Source organism: Chanodichthys erythropterus, chromosome 20, assembly GCF_024489055.1.
Source record: "Chanodichthys erythropterus isolate Z2021 chromosome 20, ASM2448905v1, whole genome shotgun sequence".
In the NCBI taxonomy this organism is placed as follows: domain Eukaryota; kingdom Metazoa; phylum Chordata; class Actinopteri; order Cypriniformes; family Xenocyprididae; genus Chanodichthys; species Chanodichthys erythropterus.
The window spans coordinates 14,796,083-14,817,588 of record NC_090240.1 but is presented as its reverse complement, the minus strand read 5'-3'; the positions used below and the strand labels follow the sequence as shown (position 1 = coordinate 14,817,588).

The 21,506-nt window shown below is 37.3% G+C and overlaps 2 protein-coding genes across 4 annotated transcripts; one reads left to right on the top strand and one right to left on the bottom strand.

Annotated features, from left to right (window-relative positions):
* The first annotated feature begins 1,772 nt into the window (after window positions 1-1,772).
* ttll9 (tubulin tyrosine ligase-like family, member 9) lies at window positions 1,773-12,548 on the top strand. The gene is made up of 14 exons (XM_067371841.1): window positions 1,773-1,836; window positions 1,997-2,046; window positions 5,861-5,953; window positions 6,038-6,149; window positions 6,243-6,428; window positions 6,508-6,576; window positions 6,691-6,781; window positions 8,650-8,690; window positions 10,221-10,308; window positions 10,422-10,480; window positions 10,564-10,760; window positions 10,893-11,006; window positions 11,100-11,221; window positions 12,421-12,548. Exons 1-14 carry the CDS (start codon window positions 1,822-1,824, stop codon window positions 12,489-12,491), a joined length of 1,308 nt encoding a protein of 435 aa, XP_067227942.1. The 5' UTR covers window positions 1,773-1,821; the 3' UTR covers window positions 12,492-12,548.
* Window positions 12,503-19,686, bottom strand: fam217ba (family with sequence similarity 217 member Ba). Of its 3 annotated transcripts, none has more exons than XM_067371839.1 (4): window positions 19,037-19,686; window positions 18,850-18,955; window positions 18,706-18,770; window positions 12,503-15,399 (listed from the first exon to the last, which is right to left on the bottom strand). In XM_067371839.1, exons 1-4 carry the CDS (start codon window positions 19,141-19,143, stop codon window positions 14,043-14,045), a joined length of 1,635 nt encoding a protein of 544 aa, XP_067227940.1. In that variant the 5' UTR covers window positions 19,144-19,686; the 3' UTR covers window positions 12,503-14,042. The 3 variants fall into 3 exon arrangements, with proteins under 3 accessions (XP_067227940.1, XP_067227941.1, XP_067227939.1); XM_067371838.1 differs by having other exon boundaries at window positions 12,504-15,399; window positions 18,850-18,958; XM_067371840.1 differs by lacking the exons at window positions 18,706-18,770; window positions 18,850-18,955; window positions 19,037-19,686 and adding an exon at window positions 16,663-17,980.
* Between the last annotated feature and the right edge of the window lie 1,820 nt (window positions 19,687-21,506).

Genomic DNA, 21,506 nt, shown 5'->3' with positions numbered 1-21,506 from the left:
GTGTTCTGTCCCCGACTGGAGCTGCCCCGTTTTACAGCTCGTTTAAAACAGCCCGCAAATACACCAATATGCAACTCAAATACACGGCAAAAAAAACATACAGCAGCATGCTGGTAATCAGAGCAATCGTGATTATTATTCACCAATAGAGGGGGCTGTGCAGGTAGTCGCGCGTGCGCCGCTACTCCGTGAAGAATGCAACCTGGACCAGAGCGTCGTCAATTGTATTTTTATATAAAAAAACAGTTTCAAGGTAAATAACATACAGGGTGTGGGATTGTTTTGCACAATTTTAAACGTCCCCAAAAGTTCCGCATTCACAAAGCAGTAATTTCCACACGCACATCTTAACTATATCACATGATGAAGGTACACAGGTATGAATAAATATTAATAATAAATAATAATACAATTGCAACTTTGTGCTTAAAATGTGTCAAAAATGCAATATAATAGTTAAAATTAGTTAAATGTCGTTTTATTTACCGTATCTTCTTATATTTATGTTGTTTTATTTTTGTAAAGTCATACTTTTGTTATAATAGGCATATTGTTTTGGACTGCTTTTGGTAACTATTTTTTGGTAAATTGTATTAAAACCAGACCAAAAATCCTAATAATCAAACTAAAACATAATACTTATTTAATGTAATAATAGCCTATTAAAAAAAAAAAAAAAAAAATGTACTGTCCTCGTTTTTTAATTAATAAATAATAACAAGAGATTTCTGTGATATTTTAACCACTCAAATAGGAAATGTCCCCGGTTTCCATTTAAAAAATCTGGTCACCTTACTTTAGGAGGCCTCAGCGAACTTCCAAGTGGCTGAAAAAAGGCCTAAAATTAATTAAAGTTATTAGATTAAACATTGTAATATGTTTTTTTAATAGAAAAAAAGAGAAACTGTTAGCCAAACAGCAGTATGAATGGATGGCAATATACGGGCATTTAAGGTAAGCTAACCTAGATAGTTTTTATTTAATTTTAATATCAAAATGTTAGTGAGAAGAAGGAAAATAATAATAATAGCTCATTTGAAGGTATCTCGAGTATATTTAACAAAACATACAAAAAGACCTGAACCGGAAGCGATGCATACGGAAGTTTTGGAAAATAAGGGCTTTGGAGTAAAGAAAAGGGTTGAGCATCACTGATAAAGCTCATCTAACTCCTGCCTTTATTCTGCAATGCATGTTTATTTGTGTGAGATATTTAGAAAAATCACGCTGTTGTCAGACTACGTTTGTTTTTGGACACCCTTTTGTGTAATAAGCTTCTGTGCACGTGAAGATTTTGTTTCCTTGTGGATAATTTTATTTAGATTATGCTGCCACCTAGTGTACATTCATGTTGTTTACACCTTTTACAGTCTGGTTTACACCAAGGAGCTCTAAAAAGACAAAAGCACATTTTCCAACATCAAAAAAATTATTCCCAACTTCATTCCTTTGTTTTGTTGTTGTTGTTGTTTTTGCGTCTATGTATTGCTCTTTCATGAGTCAATCAACTAATAGGATATAAGAAAAAAAAATATTATTATTATGTGTGGTATCTGAGAGCAGAGTATTTTTTTGTTTTTTTGAGTTATTTTTATTTATTTATTTATTTATTTTTGATAAAAAATCTTGCTTACTCCCAAAAGCAAATCCAGATCTGTGATATATGGATCATACATCTGTGTCGGAGTGTTTTGGGAGGTTTGCCTCTGAACGTCACTGCGGGATGCGGCGAGGCAATTGGCCAGCGGTGGTTGCTATGACAACATGTACATTCTAGTGTCACGCTGCTAGTGTTCCGCTGTTGTCAGTTTAGTTTCGGACATGTCCAAGAATAAGGTAAGTGAGTTTTGACACAAACATACAAGCGAATTAGGTGAAATCTTGTGCTATACAAGAGCCATTCGTACATACCGTCTTTAAAATCAGCTTTGCATTACACAATTGTGTGACGCTCCCGCTTTAATAAGGTTTGCTGTAACAAACTTCCTCTAAACAGCAGACAGCTGGACACAAGGCTGCTTACAATTCCCAAAGGAAAAAGGAAGGGTAAGTCTGTGAGCTTTTGTTTTCTAATACAATGACTTTCATTCATTTAAATGTCTTGATAGGCCTACTTTACAGTTTGGGGCAGTAAGATTTAATAATTTACCTTTATTTTAAGGTAACGTAGTTACACATTACTACAGGTACTTACTATAGTAATAACAGTAAATAATGCATAATTACAAGTAACTAACTCTAAACCTAACCCTAACTGTAACTTTAGTAAGGACATGTAGTTAATTAATATTACTCAGTCCTTATTTAAGTAAGTACAATGTAACTACATCACCATAAAATAAAGCGACAAGGATACTTTTATTCAGCACAGATTCATTAAATTGATACAAAGTGACGGTGAAGACATTTATAATGGTACAAAAGATTTATATCGCAAATAAATGCCATTCTGTTCATCAAATAATCCAGAATAAAATGTAACGCAAAAGTATGAAGCAGCACAACTGATTTCAACACTGATAATAATCAGAAATGTTTCTTGATCATGTGACACTGAAGACTGGAGAAATGATGCTGAAAATTCAGCTTTGCGTCAGTGAATTACATTTGAAAACATATTCAAACAGAAAACTTTTTTCAAAAACATTTAAAAATCTTACAGTCCTCAAACTTTTGAACAGTGGAGATGCGTGTACAAACTGCATTTAAAAGAAAAAGCGTTTTATATTTTATCTGAAGTTCAGACTGTTGTCTGTATATGGGTCATTGACGAATAAGGTTTTTAAAAGTGTAAAAAAACAAAAACATAATGGAGATATAATTAATATTGAAGTTTTATTAAAGGATTAGTTCACTCCAGAATTAAAAAATTCCTGATAATTTACTCACCCCCATGTCATCAAAGATGTCCATGTCCTTCTTTCTTCCTTCGAAAAGAAATTAAGGTTTTTGATGAAAACATTCCAGGATTTTTCTCCATATAGTGGACTTCACTGGAGCCCAAACGGTTGAAGGTCCAAATTACAGTTTACAGTGATCCCAGACGAGAAATAAGAGTCTTATCTAGAGAAACCATCGCTCATTTTCTAAAAAAAAATTAACATTTTATACATTTTAACCATAAATGATCTAGCTATCATCTTGAACTAGCTCTCTTCTTCTTCTTCTCTATTAGAATTCTGGCAGTGTAGACACTGCTAAGTGTATTACTGCCCTCCACAGGTCAAAGTTTGAACTAAATTGTCATATACAAAATGCTAGTACAAGTATATAACAATTAGTTCAAACTTTGACCTGAGGAGGGCAGTAATACACTGCACTGCTGGAATTCAAATAGACTAGAAGAAGAGAGCTAGTTCAAGATGAGCATTTAAAACTTTATATATATATATATAATTTTTAGTTTTTAAGAAAATGAGCGATGGTTTAACTAGATAAGACCCTTATTTCTCATCTGGTATTGTTTAAAGCTCTTTGAAGCTGCACTGAAACTGTAATTTTTAGAGATGCTCCGATCAGCATTTTTGGGGCCGATCACCGATTACCGATCACCAAGATCATGATCTGCCGATTGCCGATCACAGAATGGCAGGGAAATGGGAATCTTTTATCTATTATCTAGCAGAGTTTGCACCATTTGTAGAAATTAAACTAACTCTAAATTAACTGTATTGAGAAAAAAAAAAAAAACTGTAGAAATAGGCTAGAGTCAAGATCTTGAAGAACCACCAAGTGTTTATTTTTGAAAATGAGATAACTTAAGGCTACTGTAGGTCATCTTTCCCAAATAAGGCAGAGTAACATTAAATTATTCCAAACAAAGAGGGGTTAGGCAGACCAACACACATCAGATCAGCTTAATGGGATGTAGCCTCTTAAAACACTGATTACATTTAATAATTGGCAGCTATATGTAAAACTTGTTACACCAAAACTAGCTACTGCCACAAAGGACAAAACTATGGCAAGTTTTTTTTCTGTTATATAGAGATGGGGATGTTGTTGGCTTCGTCTGGTTTAGTTTCTCATACTCTGCATATTCAGTTGTGTATCGGACACTTTGAAAAACTTCCAGACGGGAGAACTCATGTTGCCACCATGGTTGCCACTGACAAGCTCCGCTCTGCTGTTCAGACCTGTGCGCCCTGCATGCACGTGTGAAAAAGTCACGCAAGTAATTTACGTCACATGATCGGCTTTTTTGATTGCCACACTTGGGGTTCGCCGATCAAGCTATTTTTAGCCAATATCGGCCGATCATGATCGGTGGCCGATCGATCGGAGCATCACTAGTAATTTTGACCTTCAACTGTTTGGGCTCCATTGAAGTCCACTATAAGGAGAATAATCCTGGAATGTTTTCATCAAAAACCTTAATTTCTTTTCGACTGAAGAAAGAAAGACATGAACATCTTGGATGACATGGGGGTGAGTAAATTATCAGGAAATTTTCATTTGAAAGTGAACTAATCCTTTAAGTGTTGACAATGAGATTATGTGGTTTTTATAATCAATTAACACTGCTTTTGTCATTTTTTACAAGATGGACAAATTGTCAGCAAAAAATCATTCAGTTTAACCAAAATTTCGGTTTTACTGAATGACACTTTTGGTTATACCAAATGACGATATTTTCAAACAATGCTAACAGGCTGATATATAGCTAGCTAACAAAAGGACAATCAAACATTATATTTAGTACAAGTTTTTGAAATATTAAATTTTCCATGTTAACATAAAATGTATCTGATGTATTGGGACATGTGTATGATCAAGTGAAAACATGAATTTATCAAATACTTAAGAGAGAGTTAGTTACTTTGCTTCACGATCTTTTTTTTTTTTTTATTTATTTTTTTTAATTAATAATACACATTTGCTTACAAAGTACAAAAGTGAGAAATAGCCAAGAGAAAAGAGCCAGGGGTTCAGGGACGGCCAAACATTACATCACATTAAAAATAAGAAAGGGAAATAAATAATAATGATAATAAATAAATGGGAAAATATCAGTTAAACAGATCACATAAACATAATCCTCCCCACAAAACAAAATAAAGATTATACAAAAACACCAAAAAGTGAGCATACATTCAGAGATTTAGTAGACCTTTTGTTACAGGAGGTAGATAAGTATTTAATATAGATCTTAACATCTTCTTGAAAGTGACAAAAATGGGGGGTCACTTTCATAGTTTTACATTTGTGAATAAAGTATTTTGCAAGTAAAATAATAAGAAAGAAAAAAGACATTTTCATGCTGCTTCTCAAAAATACTTTGCTTCATGACCATGTGGTCCTTTGCAGGTGTCTGAATGATGTCACATCCTGTCACATGATATTGACCACATGACTTGATCTAAAATGGTCCCTTTAGATTGGTTACTCTGAATGACATCAATGAAATTCATTTATCCGGACATTCTCATCCGGACATTCTTTCTCATAACAAATCAACGACTTCTACACATAATTTTAATACCATTTTGAACTATGTTTATATATGATGTTATAAAATCATGCCAGATTAAAAAAATATATACATTTATTACATTTTAAGATATTTTAATCACAAATGAAATGGTTGAATTGACCTTTGGATGGTTAAACTGAATGACCTTTTGACACTTCAAAATCTTTAAAATACCTTTTATATGTAGCGAAATATAATTAAAACCTTTTGGATTCATTAAAACAGATCTAGATGTACTACCTTACATACTTTGGATGTCATATCTTTGTTTATTATTATTATTATTATTATTAAGGCCTTTGGACAAAAAAATGACTCGTCACGTCATTGACCCATATACAGTATGTATGAATAAAAGGTCATTTACAGGGTGGTTCATGTTTTTAGGGAGGGAAGGAGTTGTATAAAGTACAGATGTGGCCTGACCAACACCATACAGGATGTCCTAAACCAGAGACCAGGTTGGGTAGAGGTGAAAGAGTAAGTGCTGTGCTTTTACTGTGTGTGTTTTCAAACCCTAGAGAGTATCTTCTTTTCATCATGCATTCATGTCTCTCCATACAGTGATGGCGAGTGGGACTTTAACTGGTGTGATGTTGGATGGCTAAGAGAGAACTTCGATCACTCCTACATGGAGGAACACGTGCGGATATGTCACTTCCGCAACCACTACGAGGTCGAAATTATACAAATTACATTGTATAATACATTGTATGAAATGCAGAATATTGTGTAGATTATATAATCATGAATAATTTATATTTTTCAGCTGACCCGTAAGAACCTGATGGTGAAAAACCTGAAGAGGTATAGAAAAACTTTAGAGCGGGAGGCTGGGCGTTTAGAGGCGGCCAAATGTGACTTCTTCCCATGTACGTTTGTGCTGCCCAGTGAGTATCACATCTTTGTGGAAGAGTTTAAGAGAAGCCCAGGGAGCACCTGGATCATGAAGCCTGTGAGTGTTTATAGCAGTACGATACTGCCAAAATGATCATCAACAGGTCATCCATCGTTACAATAACTTCCCAACACAGGTGGCACGATCACAAGGGAAAGGAATTTTTCTGTTTCGAAAACTCAAAGATATCATAGATTGGAGGAAGGTAATACAACTTTGACAGCACTTAATCTTAAATCTTAACATTTTCCCAAACATGTAAATTCTGTCATTAGTTACTCAGCCTCTTGTTGTGTAACTGTGCTGCTGTTGGTTTTAGGATGGGACCCGCTCTGAAGAACAGAAAGATGAGGCTCAAGTTGAGAGCTATGTCGCTCAGCGCTACATTGAGAATCCCTACCTCATAGCTGGTACATCTAATGCTGTTTTAAGGCCAGTTCACACTGCACCGACAGATGCTGACAGACGAAACTTGGTCAGGTTTTGTCGGATCAGTGTGTTACCTCCATCAGAGCTTGTTTTCAAAAACTGAGCACTGAATCGGCGCTTGTTGAGTCGTGGAATGTCTGAGAAGTGTCATACAAACCCGATTCCAAAAAAGTTGGGACACTGCAATAATTTACAAATCTTATAAACTTATATTTTATTCAAATAGAATATAGATAACATATCAAATGTTGAAAGTGAGACATTTTGAAATGTCAGGCCAAATATTGGCTCATTTTGGATTTCATGAGAGCTACACATTCCAAAAAAGTTGGGACAGGTAGCAATAAGAGGCTGGAAAAGTTAAATGTACATATAAGGAACAGCTGGAGGACCAATTTGCAACTTATTAGGTCAATTGGCAACATGATTGGGTATAAAAAGAGCCTCTCAGAGTGGCAGTGTCTCTCAGAAGTCAAGATGGGCAGAGGATCACCAATTCCCCCAATGCTGCAGTGAAAAATAGTGGAGCAATATCAGAAAGGAGTTTCTCAGAGAAAAATTGCAAAGAGTTTGAAGTTATCATCATCTACAGTGCATAATATCATCCAAAGATTCAGAGAATCTGGAACAATCTCTGTGCGTAAGGGTCAAGGCCGGAAAACCATACTGGATGCCTGTGATCTTCGGGCCCTTAGACGGCACTGGATCACATACAGGAATGCTACTGTAATGGAAATCACAACATGGGCTCAGGAATACTTCCAGAAAACAGTCGGTGAACACAATCCACCGTGCCATTCGCCGTTGCCGGCTAAAACTCTATAGGTCAAAAAAGAAGCCATATCTAAACATGATCCAGAAGCGCAGGCGTTTTCTCTGGGCCAAGGCTCATTTAAAATGGACTGTGGCAAAGTGGCAAACTGTTCTGTGGTCAGACGAATCAAAATCAAAAGTTCTTTTTGGAAAACTGGGACGCCATGTCATCCGGACTAAAGAGGACAAGGACAACCCAAGTTGCTATCAGCGCTCAGTTCAGAAGCCTGCATCTCTGATGGTATCGGGTTGCATGAGTGCGTGTGGCATGGGCAGCTTACACATCTGGAAAGGCACCATCAATGCTGAAAGGTATATCCAAGTTCTAGAACAACATATGCTCCCATCCAGACGTCGTCTCTTTCAGGGAAGACCTTGCATTTTCCAACATGACAATGCCAGACCACATACTGCATCAATTACAACATCATGGCTGCGTAGAAGAAGGATCCGGGTACTGAAATGGCCAGCTTGCAGTCCAGATCTTTCACCCATAGAAAACATTTGGCGCATCATAAAGAGGAAGATGCGACAAAGAAGACCTAAGACAGTTGAGCAACTAGAAGCCTGTATTAGACAAGAATGGGACAACATTCCTATTCCTAAACTTGAGCAACTTGTTTCCTCAGTCCCCAGATGTTTGCAGACTGTTATAAAAAGAAGAGGGGATGCCACACAGTGGTAAACATGGCTTTGTCCCAACTTTTTTGAGATGTGTTGATGCCATGAAATTTAAAATCAACTTATTTTTCCCTTAAAATGATACATTTTCTCAGTTTAAACATTTGATATGTCATCTATGTTGTATTCTGAATAAAATATTGAAATTTGAAACTTCCACAATATTGCATTCTGTTTTTATTCACAATTTGTACAACTTTGTCCCAACTTTTTTGGAATCAGGTTTGTACTTTAATCTGGCGATTGTCCGCGTTTGTTGGCATCTGTCGGAGCAGTGTGAATTGGCCTTTAGCTTAATATTTGACTACTTTAACTTTTATTATTATTGCTGAACGTGTTTTACCTCTACCACCAGGGAGAAAATTTGACTTGAGAGTCTATGTTCTTGTAACATCAGTAAGTGAGCTTTTTTTTTTTTTTCATATGCAGTGTTATTTTTTCCATTGATAAAGTACTTTCTCCTGCTGCAGTGAGAAACCCGTTTGAAAAAGTCATTATATTTGCAATTTCATGGAAATTAACGACATGTTGGAATGAGATTCCAACTTGTATAAAGGGATCACGTCCATACAACTTTTCTCTTTACTCCATTTTGTACCACTTGAGAGTTGCAAAGTAATGCGAAAACTCTCAAAATGGAAGCGGCTTCAGCTGTGAAATGTAGTTAAAACTGCAGTTCATAACTTTTATTGATTAAAATTTATCAAAAATAAATTTTTGAGCAAGTACATAAGCAGCCAGTGTTCAAAACTATCTTCTTACCATAGCCTGATTCACAACGGTAAGCTCGTAATAATGTTTTCTTATTTGGGTGGGTTTCCATGGGAAATTCAAGCATGCCGCCGTTTGTCTCTGTGTCACATCTGTTTACATAAAGAATGAGTCAAAGCTAGTAGGCTACATCATGTGAGGTGGATCATTTATAGCCTTTTCTCACAGCAGCTGCAATAAAGATTTCAAAAAGATTTTTCAAAAAGATTTCAAAAAGACTTCAAACTGCAGAGTGGTTACAGAAATTGAAATCTACAGCTAACGCTAATACATTAACAGTTAACATTAGAGAACAAAGTAAAATTTGCATGTTCAATGGTTTGACGTGATCCGAGCTAAGTGATCGTTAGATTTAATCATTTGCAGTGCGATTTATTGTAATGCTTTTTTTTTCATTTGGTCAGAACAAAAGTGGCAGACATGTTACTTGTTCAGATGATATTTCCTTTGGCCATACTTCCAAGACTACAATCTGTGATTCTGAAGTGCAGTATCCACACCGGTGAGGTGACTGACAGCAAACATTAGATTCATCCGCGCTGAGATGATAATTCCACAAATAACTGCATTTGCAGGTTTCAAACAGAGATGGCGACAAAAAGGCAAAACTTACGGACTGCAGATTTAATAAGTTATTTTGTAATATTTCAGTTTGTTAACTCCTATTAATGACTATTGTTAATGTTTTAATAATACAATAATAATCTGAAAATAAATAAAGGACAGTTTAATGTGGCTAACAATCGAATTGCTATAGTGCAAAAAAAAAAAAATTTGAGGTTTTAAATAACTGTGATGTGTTATTTGCCATTTCTTTGTAATTGTTATTGAAATTTACTGAAAATTTCTGAGTGAAATTTGTTTCTACACCAATTTTTTTCAATGTACCTAATGTTCCTAATCTATAAGCTTGCAAGTGCATTATTAATATAATGTATTTGCATAACAATTGTTACTTCTTGCATTGAGGTTTTTGATTGTTGATTATTCAAATTACACAGATTCATTTTGCCATATAAACTATATAGTATGAGTCCGTGAACGTGAACAGCTCCAAGTAGAATGTCCCGGTTGTCATCTAGTAATTATGACATAGCATGTTGCACTTTTAAAACTAGACAGGCAATATAATGAACATCATTTTGTTTTTGGCAGTATATTCCATTGAAGGCCTGGCTGTATCGTGATGGTTTTGCTCGATTTTCCAACACCAGGTTCTCTCTCAACAGCATAGACGATCAGTGTATCCTTTGCATATATTTCTGAACTACACACATTATTGATATATTACGCCCCATAGCACAGGAACAGGCATGGAATTCACTTGTTTATCCCCTTTAACCTTGATGTACACAGACGTTCATCTCACCAATGTTGCAGTGCAAAAAACAGCTCCTGATTATGATCCTGAGAAAGTATGTTGGAAGTGTACTATTATGTTCATTAAAATATACTTCATTAAAAAGCAGTAATCTCTGACTTTCACTCTCTCTCTCAGGGTTGTAAGTGGCAGATGCAACAGCTACGCTGTTATCTGACTGCTAAGCATGGTTTCGAGACAGTGCAGACTCTGTTTAAAGAAGTCGACAACATATTTATTCGCAGCCTGCTTAGTGTTCAGAAGACCATCATCAATGACAAACACTGTTTTGAGTTGTACGGATATGACATACTTCTGGACCAGGATTTAAAGCCGTGAGAATGCTTTATTTTTGATTGTTTGGAAAGCATTTGATGTTGCTTATCACAACTGTATGAATGTAGAAATACCGTGCATTGCTAAAAAGAAAAAAGAAAAAAATGACAGCACAACTTGCCATCATGCAGGTGGCTAATTGAAGTGAACGCTTCACCCTCCCTCACAGCCAGCAGTCAGGAGGACTATGACCTAAAATACAGACTGCTGGAGGACACCTTGCACATTGTAGACATGGAGGGCCGGTACGATTTGACAAAATGATATAAAATTACATGCAAGAGAGTGGAGGATTGTCTAAGTTGACATTGTTGTCCAAAACATTCTGTTGTGCTTAGTCTGACAGGCAAGGAGAAGAGGGTTGGCGGATTTGACCTAATGTGGAACGATGGACCGGTCTACACGGATGTCGGTCTAGAGGCTCTGGGTTGTTCCTGCCTCGTGGCAAATACACACCTTGGTTAGTGTCTTTTACTGCCTAATTGGAGATCTGGGCCTATAGTGTACTCAATGAGCCTGTTTCTCTCCATAGTTGAGCTTTTTAGACATACACACTTAAGCATTTTTGAATTACATCCAGTTCAACAAAAAAATATATTCATTAACAGTGCATGTATGATCTTTTCCAAAAATAGGGCACCAAATACTACTTTAAAGTCTTCAAAAAGTAATTGGTCAAAGCACTAGTTAAAGGGTTAGTTCACCCAAAAATGAAAATAATGTCATTTATTACTCACCCTCATGTCGTTCCACACCCGTAAGACCTTCGATCATCTTCGGAACACAAACAAAGATATTTTTGATGAAATCCGATGGCTCAGTGAAGCCTGCATAGACAATGACACCAAACTCCTCAAGATCCATAAAGGTACTCAAAACATATTTAAATCAGTTCATGTGACTATAGTGGTTCAACCTTAATATTATAAAGTGACGAGTATACTTTTTGCATGCCAAAAAAACAAAATAACGACTTTATTCAACAATAACTAGTAATGGCCGATTTCAAAACACTGCTTCAAATCTTTTGTTTCAATTCAGTTATTTGGATCGCGTGTCAAAATGCCAAACTGCTGAAATTACATGACTTTGGCGCTCCGAATCACTGGACTGAAACAAAAGATTCGAAGCAGTGTTTTGAAATCGGCCATTACTAGATATTGTTGAATAAAGTCGTTATTTTGTTTTTTTGGCATGCAAAAAAGTATTCTCGAAGCTTTATAATAAGGTACAACCACTGTACTCACATGAACTGATTTAAATATGTCTTTAGTACCTTTATGGATCTTGAGAAGTTCGGTGGCGTAGCTGTCTATGGAGGCCTCACTGAGCCATCGGATTTCATCAAAAATATCTTAATTTGTGCTCTGAAGATTAATGAAGGTCTTACAGGTGTGGAACGGCATGAGGGTGAGTAATTAATGACATCATTTTCATTTTTGGTTGAACCAATCCTTTAAAAATATGTCATTGGTAACAGGGTTGCAAATCATATTACTGCTACTTTGCATGCTGTTACACATCTAAGTTTTCTCTCTAATGAAATTTGCCTAAAAAATAATGAAACACCTATTTGTGGAAAGTGTCACATCACATATAGCATTTCGTAATGTCTCCTGCAATAAGTACAAATGCTTTTTGCTCTTTGTATTTACACAGGCTGTGTGAATGATCGCCAAAAACAGCTGCAACATCTTCTAAAGCCTTTCCCAGGACAGAAGAGAACATGAAAACTTGCAAATGACATGTAATCAGTGTGAAAAACGGCATGACATCCCACAAATACCCACAATGCTTATAATACTTACCTAAGGTTTCAGATGAGTGTCAATATGAGCATAAGTACCAAGAAGATTTCTTTCGCATTTCATTCGCACGCTGAAAATCATTGTTTACTGATTTATAATGAAATTATAATAACCATATCAATTTCTGCATTCAAATAAATACTGTAGACAGAGGCTCTGATGATGTAATGAAAACTGTTTATTTTGTATCTCATAAAAATAGCTGCATTCAACTCTACCAAAAAGTCCCAACAAAATAAAAGCACAATCTGACAATGATAGGACAAAATAGATTTTTGCATGTGTTTTTTTTTGCCTGATAAGGGAACTTCACATTACATAACATCCAAAATGAAATGGTGCTACATACAATACATCAAGTATAGAAATGTGGTACCACGTACTGTATGGCCTCAACCTGTACCAACTTTCAAGTCATATGCATTACACATATAAAACTCCAAAACTACTACCATCATTGTTCCTTAAAAAAAATAAATAAAACATGCTATATTTAGAGACATGAAGTTCAATGTAATCACCTGAAAAGTTCTCAAAAAGTAAACAAACATAGATAACCTTGTTGACCATATTAATCGTTCCATCCCCATCAACACAAACCGCACCACAAACCACCATCGGCAATCCTAACATCACTATTCAACTACATCTAACTTGCTGAGGTCTCCCAAAACATTCAAAGATAAACAATGCAATGCATTACACAAAACATTCTTATTAACTTAATAAATGTCAAACCATTGTAATAAACATAAATTATTTAATAAATAACAAGAAAAGAAGTCCTTGTAAATAGCACTTTACAAAAATACAGTCGTTACAAAACATTCATTGTTCATCTCAAAAATATACATTCTTTGACCAATAGTGCTTACTAGACAAAACACCACACACTGACATTCTCAGCCATACCTCCCTCAAGTAAGAGATATGTACATGCACACTAGATTGAAGTAAGTTGTTTATTTTATAGAGGATTTGTGCGTACAGTTAGTAAAGATAACCTGCTTTTAAGTACTTAAGCAGATAAAATAAATATATCTTATTGAAGATGCACTTTGAAATCTACTAAAATGATGAAGAGGCATGATTTCTAAAGAGAAGGATACATTTATAAGATGCGGTCACATTTACCGTTGTTCAGCAAATTTGGCAAAATTCAAACATTTCAATAGAAATCCATCAATTGGGAATTTCATCTGAAGGCAAACAGGTTCAAGTTGTCGTTGACCAACAGGAAGCTCCTTGGTTTGACTTTGCTTCACACATCGCTACACTATTGTCAATAGACAATGGTCCTTTTTCTCGCCAAACTTTGCCAAAATTTTGCTAATCTGACCGCACCTTTATCCTTTTTACATATAACTACACTTAACTGCAGTGATATTGGAATCATTTAATTAGCTCTTCTTTACAGTACGCAAAATGGAAATGTTTTGAGGCAACTGAAAATAGGCATGAAAGGAGCACTAACTACTTGGCATACTGAGCATTTTTCACTTTGCCAGTAGTCTTGGTAGCCGATGTCACTTTCGCATCGCAGCTGTCGGCGACCATTCTTTTAGTGCCAGATCTTAATCGCACTTCGCCTGCTTCGGCTCTTGGACAATCCTTTACCATTTTTTTCCCTGGACCACCACCTTCCCGCTTTATAGCGGCAGGAACTCGCCTATCAACCCCTTCACGTTTCGCTCCAGGTGGATCTTTAAGTCTCTCTGCCTCGTTTGACCTTCCAGTCTTACCTTTTCTGACCGAAGAATGGGATTTGACATTCGTGTTAAGTTCATGAGATGGCCTGCGCACGTTGCCCACGGCCTGCATGTGGTTCTGCTGAGCCTTTGCTGCTTGAGGACTGACCAGGTGCTGGTTTTTTGATGTGGTACGGTTTTCGGAGGTGGAGGCCCGGCTTTCGCTGCTGCTTCTCTTTTGGGTGTTGGCTGGAGGGGCTTTGCGCTCTAAAAGGGGGCTGAGGCGGGAATGGCGCTGGTAGGCATACGAAGAGCAAGTGCCGTTGCAGAGTGGGTAACGGATATGGCAGTGAGGGCAAACTGGGCGAGAAAGCTGGGTGGATGATGGGCTGCCCATAGAAGAGAAGAAGCCCCGCTGACCCTGCCGAAAGCTTTTTGGGGAGCTGAGGCGTGTTGGAGGAGCAGTGTGAGGCCTGGTCCGGTTGCTGTTTGCTAGGACACTAGTGGCATGACCTCTTGTTCGGATGATGGGCACGATGTGCTGCCCGCTCTCAGCCTGAATGGTTTGAATCTGGTGCCACTCCAGTTGGAGGAGGCGCTCCAGATACTTCTCTAGCAGCCCTACAGGTTTTGGCCGGGGAGCCCTCTTACCCTCAGTGTTGAGGAAAATGGCAAGCTGCCTCAGGCTCCAGGTATTGAATGGAGGTGGCAGGAAATCTGGGTAATTGTAGCTGATGTCATCGTTCTCCACCGTCCTGGGTCCAGGAATGTGGGGATGCAGGTCCATGCTGTTGAACACCTCTGCACGGAGGTTAAGTTGAGGAGGAGTGCAGGGAGAAGGCAGAACAGGGAGCCTCTCGGAGTCAGACAGATCACTGGCGCTATCCGTGTCATCCTCCTTGTGCTCCAAAAGGCGGAGTGACTCCAGATCAGGGACTTGCTTCTGCAGGGTGAGGTGCTGCAGCACTGGCTGAGGAGCTAAGGGCAGCGAGAGAGCACGACGGCTCTTCTCCAAGGCCACGTGGCTCTGTACCATCTCTCTACTGCACTGAGACTCCAGCTGAATTTTCTGCCTTTCCGGTCCACGCTCGGGACATGAGAGTTTGGGATGTGGAGGCCTCAGGTCTGATTCTCCCTGTGTGCTACAGGAATAGATCAAGTGAGATATTTTATCAGTATATTTGTTATGGCTGGGTTGACAATATTGATTTTTCAGCTTTAATCAATCTTCATTTCAGTGAAATGATAATGATTCTTAAATCCCAAGATCATTTATGCCAGGTTCAGACTACATGATTTTAGCCCGATTTTGCCATGATCTGCTTGACGTGGGGTGTTGTGGGAATTTGTAAATGACAATGGGCATCGGGACGCAAGATTCGCTCATGTAGTGTGTCATAATGGACGACAACCGATGCCGTGTCTGCAATTCTTTACGCCATCACGACAGAAAGACTAGCATGTTAAATTGTTTCTTCAGTCGTCCACGACAAGTTCCATCACATGTGTGACGCTGGCCAATAGAAGCACAGAAGCGCCATCCTATATGCTTTCAAACATGCAGAAATGAAAAAGAGACAATGATATAGTTTCTGCTAAGGGGAATTTTACAATGGGGTAAATGTTTCTGGAGCTATGGCAATAATACTATTGCTTTTCTGACAACAAGACAGAGCAAAGCACGCTGCTAGCTATCGTTTGTTTATGCTCAAGGCATCTTCTGTCAGTCGATAGTCCAATCTTCTTGATGACGGCACGCACGTTATTAAAGACGGCACGTGATGAATGGTCGGGTAGTAACATGCAGTCCTACATGTTTCTTGTCCATGTCATGACAAGAAGATTTTAGGAGTCAAAATCGTATGAACTGACACAGCGTTTCCATTACCCTTCAAATTGAAAAAACTGAACGAATTGAATTACGCTCAATGGAAACATGTGAATTTCGCAAAAACTCCCAAATATCTCAAAAAAAGTCTGGGTTGTTTTTCAGGCAATTCGAAAAAGGAATATTTCGCAAAACTGCAATGGAAATTTACAGGTCACCTGATGTATAGACATATCATCATTCTTTAAAGATAGCACAGTATGTTTGTAAAGAAGACGAGACGGGGTGCTTTTCTTTTTTTATTTATGCATCTCTTTCGGCACGCCTCAGCTTCACCCCATAGATGCAATGGGAGGATGCAAGAAAAGAAAACGAGGATGGGGTAATCGAAGGAAATCTTATTTGTATACTGGAATATTCTTGATCCCTCGAGCGTCAGTTTAAAACGTCACCAGCTGCGCTCGAGCCTCGAGGGATCTTATGTTATTGAAGTTTGACATCTAATACTAATAGAATTAATCTATTAACAATTAATAATTAACATAATAGAAACGAATAGTATTAGATGTCTATGCACCTGTGCATCCTCACTCATAGCTCCTCAGGAAGCTTTCTCACTCCTCGTTCCTCACCTCCTCACGGTGCATTTATAGAATTGAAATGGCCTTCGAGATTTTCTTTGATTGGTTTCCAGGTCACGGGCTGGAGGATGGAGGAGCAGAAAAATGAGGAATCGTCCATTTTAGTATTGAAAAGCACCCAGGGAAGCATATATGGGGGAGAAGGGCTTCCAGAAGCCGTGGCAAATATTACGCTCTAAATAAAGCTCTCAGAAAGAAGCATCTTTTAGAAAATGACTTCTCGCGAGAGTTTTAGTCGCATAACATCAGTTAATGAAAACACTGTCATTTTCAATCGTTTTTTTATCGACATTTAGAAGAAAGAAAAAAAAAAAAATCACAAAAGTTTTGTGCAAATCTGTAATGGAAACGCGGCTACTGACTATTGTAACCAACAAAAATATTGTTTAGTGTGAACCCGGCATTAGTCTGTTCTGTTTTCTGTTGATGCGAACCAAATTTAATTATTTGTAGCGTGCCTCCCATCCAATAATCGCAATAACCTTTGTGCTTTATGTTTGATATTTTTTATAATCATAATTTCATACAGATTTGCATGTGTATGAATGGAAGTCAATGGAACGAAAAGTGCAGGGTGATCTCCCTATTACTGAGAGTGATGACACCCTGACCGTTGCAAGAAGGTGGACACAGTGACGTGTCTGGAGCGGTGGAATAAGGCATCTACGTAAACATATCTATGGTCTCAACTGCCAAAAACAGCTTGAAAACAATATGCCACATAATTTTACATTTACCTAAAGCCCAGGATACACTGCATGACTTTAGCTATCCTATAAGATCATTACTTTATCACACTGTGCGTCTATTGAACTTGGGCACGGCATGCATGTAGACTGTACGATGATGACACCTATTGACTCGTAGGCTACGATGCAAGTTTCTACAGAAGAATAAAACGTCATCAGCATGAGCTAGTGGTTAACAAAAATACCATACCATGAATCACACTTTGGCAGTTGTAGATTTTATGTGTGCTGAAAATAAAAAGGAAGCGGCGAAAGAAGAAGGGAAAATGTTTGATGATCATGCTGGATTTCTGACACTGTCAGAAAATGATCGTTGGCTATCTTTGGTTGCAAGACCAGGAAAACGGCCAACTTTGAACCTCTCTCACTGTACGACATAGGACCACCGATTAAGAGCCACGATCACAGAAATAGTTTCACGATGGCAATCTTTCGTCTGGGACAGCCAAAAATCATGCAGTGTATCTTGCAGAGGTCTTCAACCCTGCTCCTGGGGACCGGCAGAGTTTAGCTCCAACCCTAATCAAACACACCTGAAAGAGCTAATCAAGCTCTTTTGGATCGCTTGGAAATCACAGGCAGGTGTGGAAATAAATTTTGCAGGAGCAGGGCTGAAGACCTCTGACCTCTGACCTAAGGAAAGCCATTCAATGACCATAACATTTGTTAGCTAGAAAAAAGGCGCATTGTGCTAAATATATGCACAATATTACATGATCATTATAGTTTTACTTAATGCATGTTTGAATAAATCTTGTTACGACAGCCACAGTTTAAATGTTTATATTTCAGCAGAAACATAAGTTCAGAACTGCTTTATGTGCATGTTTGTAATTATGTTTAGGTGTTGATTATTATACCTAAAAATAAAATAGTAATTACATGTAATCTGCTGTTAATTTTAACCTTTTATATTACAGTAATGCACTGTTTCCTACATAGTTTTTTTTTTTTTTTTTTTTTAGAAAAATGACTGTGCTTGATATAGAACCAAATGAATCAATATCGAATCAAATTAAATAGAGATTAAAATCAAATCGAATCAAGAGTTTGTTAATCAGAATCGAATCGACTTGTGAAATACCCTGCCCTGATGGCACTCTGGAACACTTGATTCTGATTGGTTAATCAGATCATTCTGCAGTGAAATATTAATATATCCATTTGCTTTACTTTATTGCTACTCATTGTTATGTATATATTCAGTTCCATATGTTAAGCAACACTCACCCACGCAACTTGCAAGTTCCACAAGTCGGACTCTTAGCTTTCTTTGGTTTAATGCCATTTTGGACCTGGAAAAGATCATGAAAACATATTCAAATTGCTGCCAACAGTCATAAAGACGTCTGATGCATTGCAAACATAACTTACAGTTTCAGCTTTAGGCAGAGGATCCTTCTCTTGGCCTGGATGCAAGGACACTGTTTTTTTGATTGGTTTCTTATTCTGGTTCACATGTGCTCCTCTCTTATTATTGCTGCTAATAAAGCACATATTCTTAGTGACACTTTTTTGTTATGTCTGTTTGATTTTAATAAATTGCTCTAATCAAAGTTACCTGGTAACAATCCCAGTGTTTTCTGCATTTTTCATTCTAACCTTCTCCTTGTCTGGCACCTTCTTCAGTGTCGCAGACGCAGTTCGTTCCTGCAGGATGGGTCCCATCGCATTAACACTATGAAGTGTACAGGCGCAGTTTCAAAGCTCTCAGCTGTGCCTCAAAATGTCCCATTTGTGAGCGCGTACACGCACTGTGCGACTGAAGAGCATCATTGCAGATATGTTGCGAAACAACAGCGTCACAGTTTAGATATTTTCCAGTTTGCCAAGAATTAGAGCAATCCATTAAACAGGGTCGAAAAAACTATTTTGTAACGTTAACGTTCAAAAAGGGCAATAATCACCTTTTCATCTCGATTATGAAATCCCTATCATCTTGCAGTGAGCGACACGCATTGAAATCGCCGTTACTGTGCATCACTACAGCAGCTCGACCAGACTTGTTTACCTGCTGCTGCTTTGTATGTTCAAGCATCGTTGTCGTCGTGATCCTCCTGCGACTGGCATGATGGGAATTGAAGTTTATGACTGAAATGCGAGAAGCATGTTCGTTTCACCGCTGCCCGGAACGCTTACTCATAAAATACTGCAAAAACCAACATATGCGTAGGTGTATGCATCAAGAGGCTGCTATTATGGTTGTGTAAGTTCGCAAGGATCACTGTTTTATTAAAATGACTAGCAGTGTTGCCAGATCAAAGAAAAACACCCTGGTCTGAAAAAGAAAATGCCCAATAAATAAATAAATAGTGACCTCTGTTTATTTCTGACTGGCTCTAAAAACATTAAACCAGCTCGAATTCACCATGAAATCCGAATTGAAAATTCTTATTTTTTATGTAATATTGCAGTATTTATTATGCTGTTCTTAAATCATTTGGATTGTCTATTAGTGAATAGACAACTTTATTTTAAAGTGCAACATATTGAAAATGTGTAAATAAAGCTCTGTAAAAAATGAAATTTTACAACACTAGAGTTACACAAGGTAACCAATGAAGTAAATGAGTACAGTGGTTCAATATTAATATTATAAAGCGACAAGAATATTTTTGGTGCGCCAAAAAAAAACAAAATAACGACTTATTTAGTGATGGACGATTTCAAAACACTGATCAGGAAGCTTCGGAGCGTTATGAATCTTTTGTGTCGAATCATGATTCGGATTGTGTGTCAAACCGCCAAACTGCTGAAATCACGTGACTTTGGCGCAAAAGATTCATAAAACTCCGAAGCTTCCTGATCAGTGTTTTGAAATCGGCCATCACTATATAAGTTGTTATTTTGTTTTTTTGGCGCACCAAAAAAATTCAAAGCCAAACATGCAAAAAAAAAAAAAGGGTAACAACGATGTCAGACGATTTTGAAGTTGGAGGAGAAAATGAGAGTTTTTTTTTATTTATTTCAAGGAAAGAAACAGCACTGTATTAAATACATTAACATAAATGGAGAAAAAAAGAAAAAAATGAAAATACATACAAACAAATGACACCTCAACCAGTAAGAAAAATATGGTCATAGTTTTTAAGGAATTTGTTGTTCTTGTTGTTATCAATGAGTTTGAGAGATTTAACAACAAGGGAAATCTCAGCAATGTAGACATCAAATCTAGGCAATGTCTTGAGAAATTTGTTTTTGTGAATAAAAAATTTGCAATGCAACACAAAGAAATTAACAACAAGATCAATAGCATAGTCACTCCTAGAAAAATAAAGGAATATATCCTTCAAAGAAAAGTCTGAAATCACATTTATAAAAGGAGAAAGATAACAACTTAAGTTCTCCCAAAGAGATTTAACATGAATGCAATGGAAGAATAAGTGAAGCAAAGTTTCTTCCTCAATGTTAGATAAAATAATTTGGAGATTTTTTTGGTTGTGCAATCTAGCACAGAAAAACTGGTACCAGGGTATCAAACGGAAGACTCAGACACAGAGAGTGCAGTTCAACCAAGATACAAAGTTTATTCGGCCAGAGAGCCAATTATATATTGAAAATATAGAAAGTGAAAATGACAACTCTGCATTAATACAATCAGTAGGGGTTGTGCACAACTCTAAGAAAAGTAACATGTTCTCTAAGCATGATGTAATGGCTAGACTGAGATACAGAGAAAGAAAGCACAGGATGTTCTTAGAATCTTACACTCAACTTTGCAAAATACAAGTCAGAGAGATCAACAAAAGTGGCAATTTGGGAGTTGGTTGGTAAACATTATGTAACATTTTGAAATGTACGTCTCTTATTTTATTGGACATACAATAAGCATTAACCATGAATACTTCCAGTGAATACTGTCAAAAACATTGTTCCAGAAAGATTTACATACTTCCGCTTACGTCACGCATGACCTTTCCAATGTGATTACATAATGCGTGGCGGATCACAGAGCAGTGCAAAGAACTAGAAAATGAACGCTAGATAAAACCTCGGCTGGAATCGTGTAGAGCCCTTTGAAACTGCAATTT

Bases quoted from the DNA above. Each gene is read 5' to 3' on its own strand.
- ttll9 (XM_067371841.1), top strand. The intron at 10,309-10,421 runs GTATCCTTTGCA...TGATGTACACAG, and splicing joins CAACAGCATAGACGATCAGT to ACGTTCATCTCACCAATGTT. The intron at 11,222-12,420 runs GTTAGTGTCTTT...GTATTTACACAG, and splicing joins CGTGGCAAATACACACCTTG to GCTGTGTGAATGATCGCCAA.
- fam217ba (XM_067371838.1), bottom strand. From the start codon at position 19,143: ATGGGACCCATCCTGCAGGAACGAACTGCGTCTGCGACACTGAAGAAG. The intron at 18,959-19,036 runs GTAACTTTGATT...GTGCTTTATTAG, and splicing joins AACACTGGGATTGTTACCAG to CAGCAATAATAAGAGAGGAG. The intron at 15,400-18,705 runs GTGAGTGTTGCT...CTATTCCTGTAG, and splicing joins GGAACTTGCAAGTTGCGTGG to CACACAGGGAGAATCAGACC.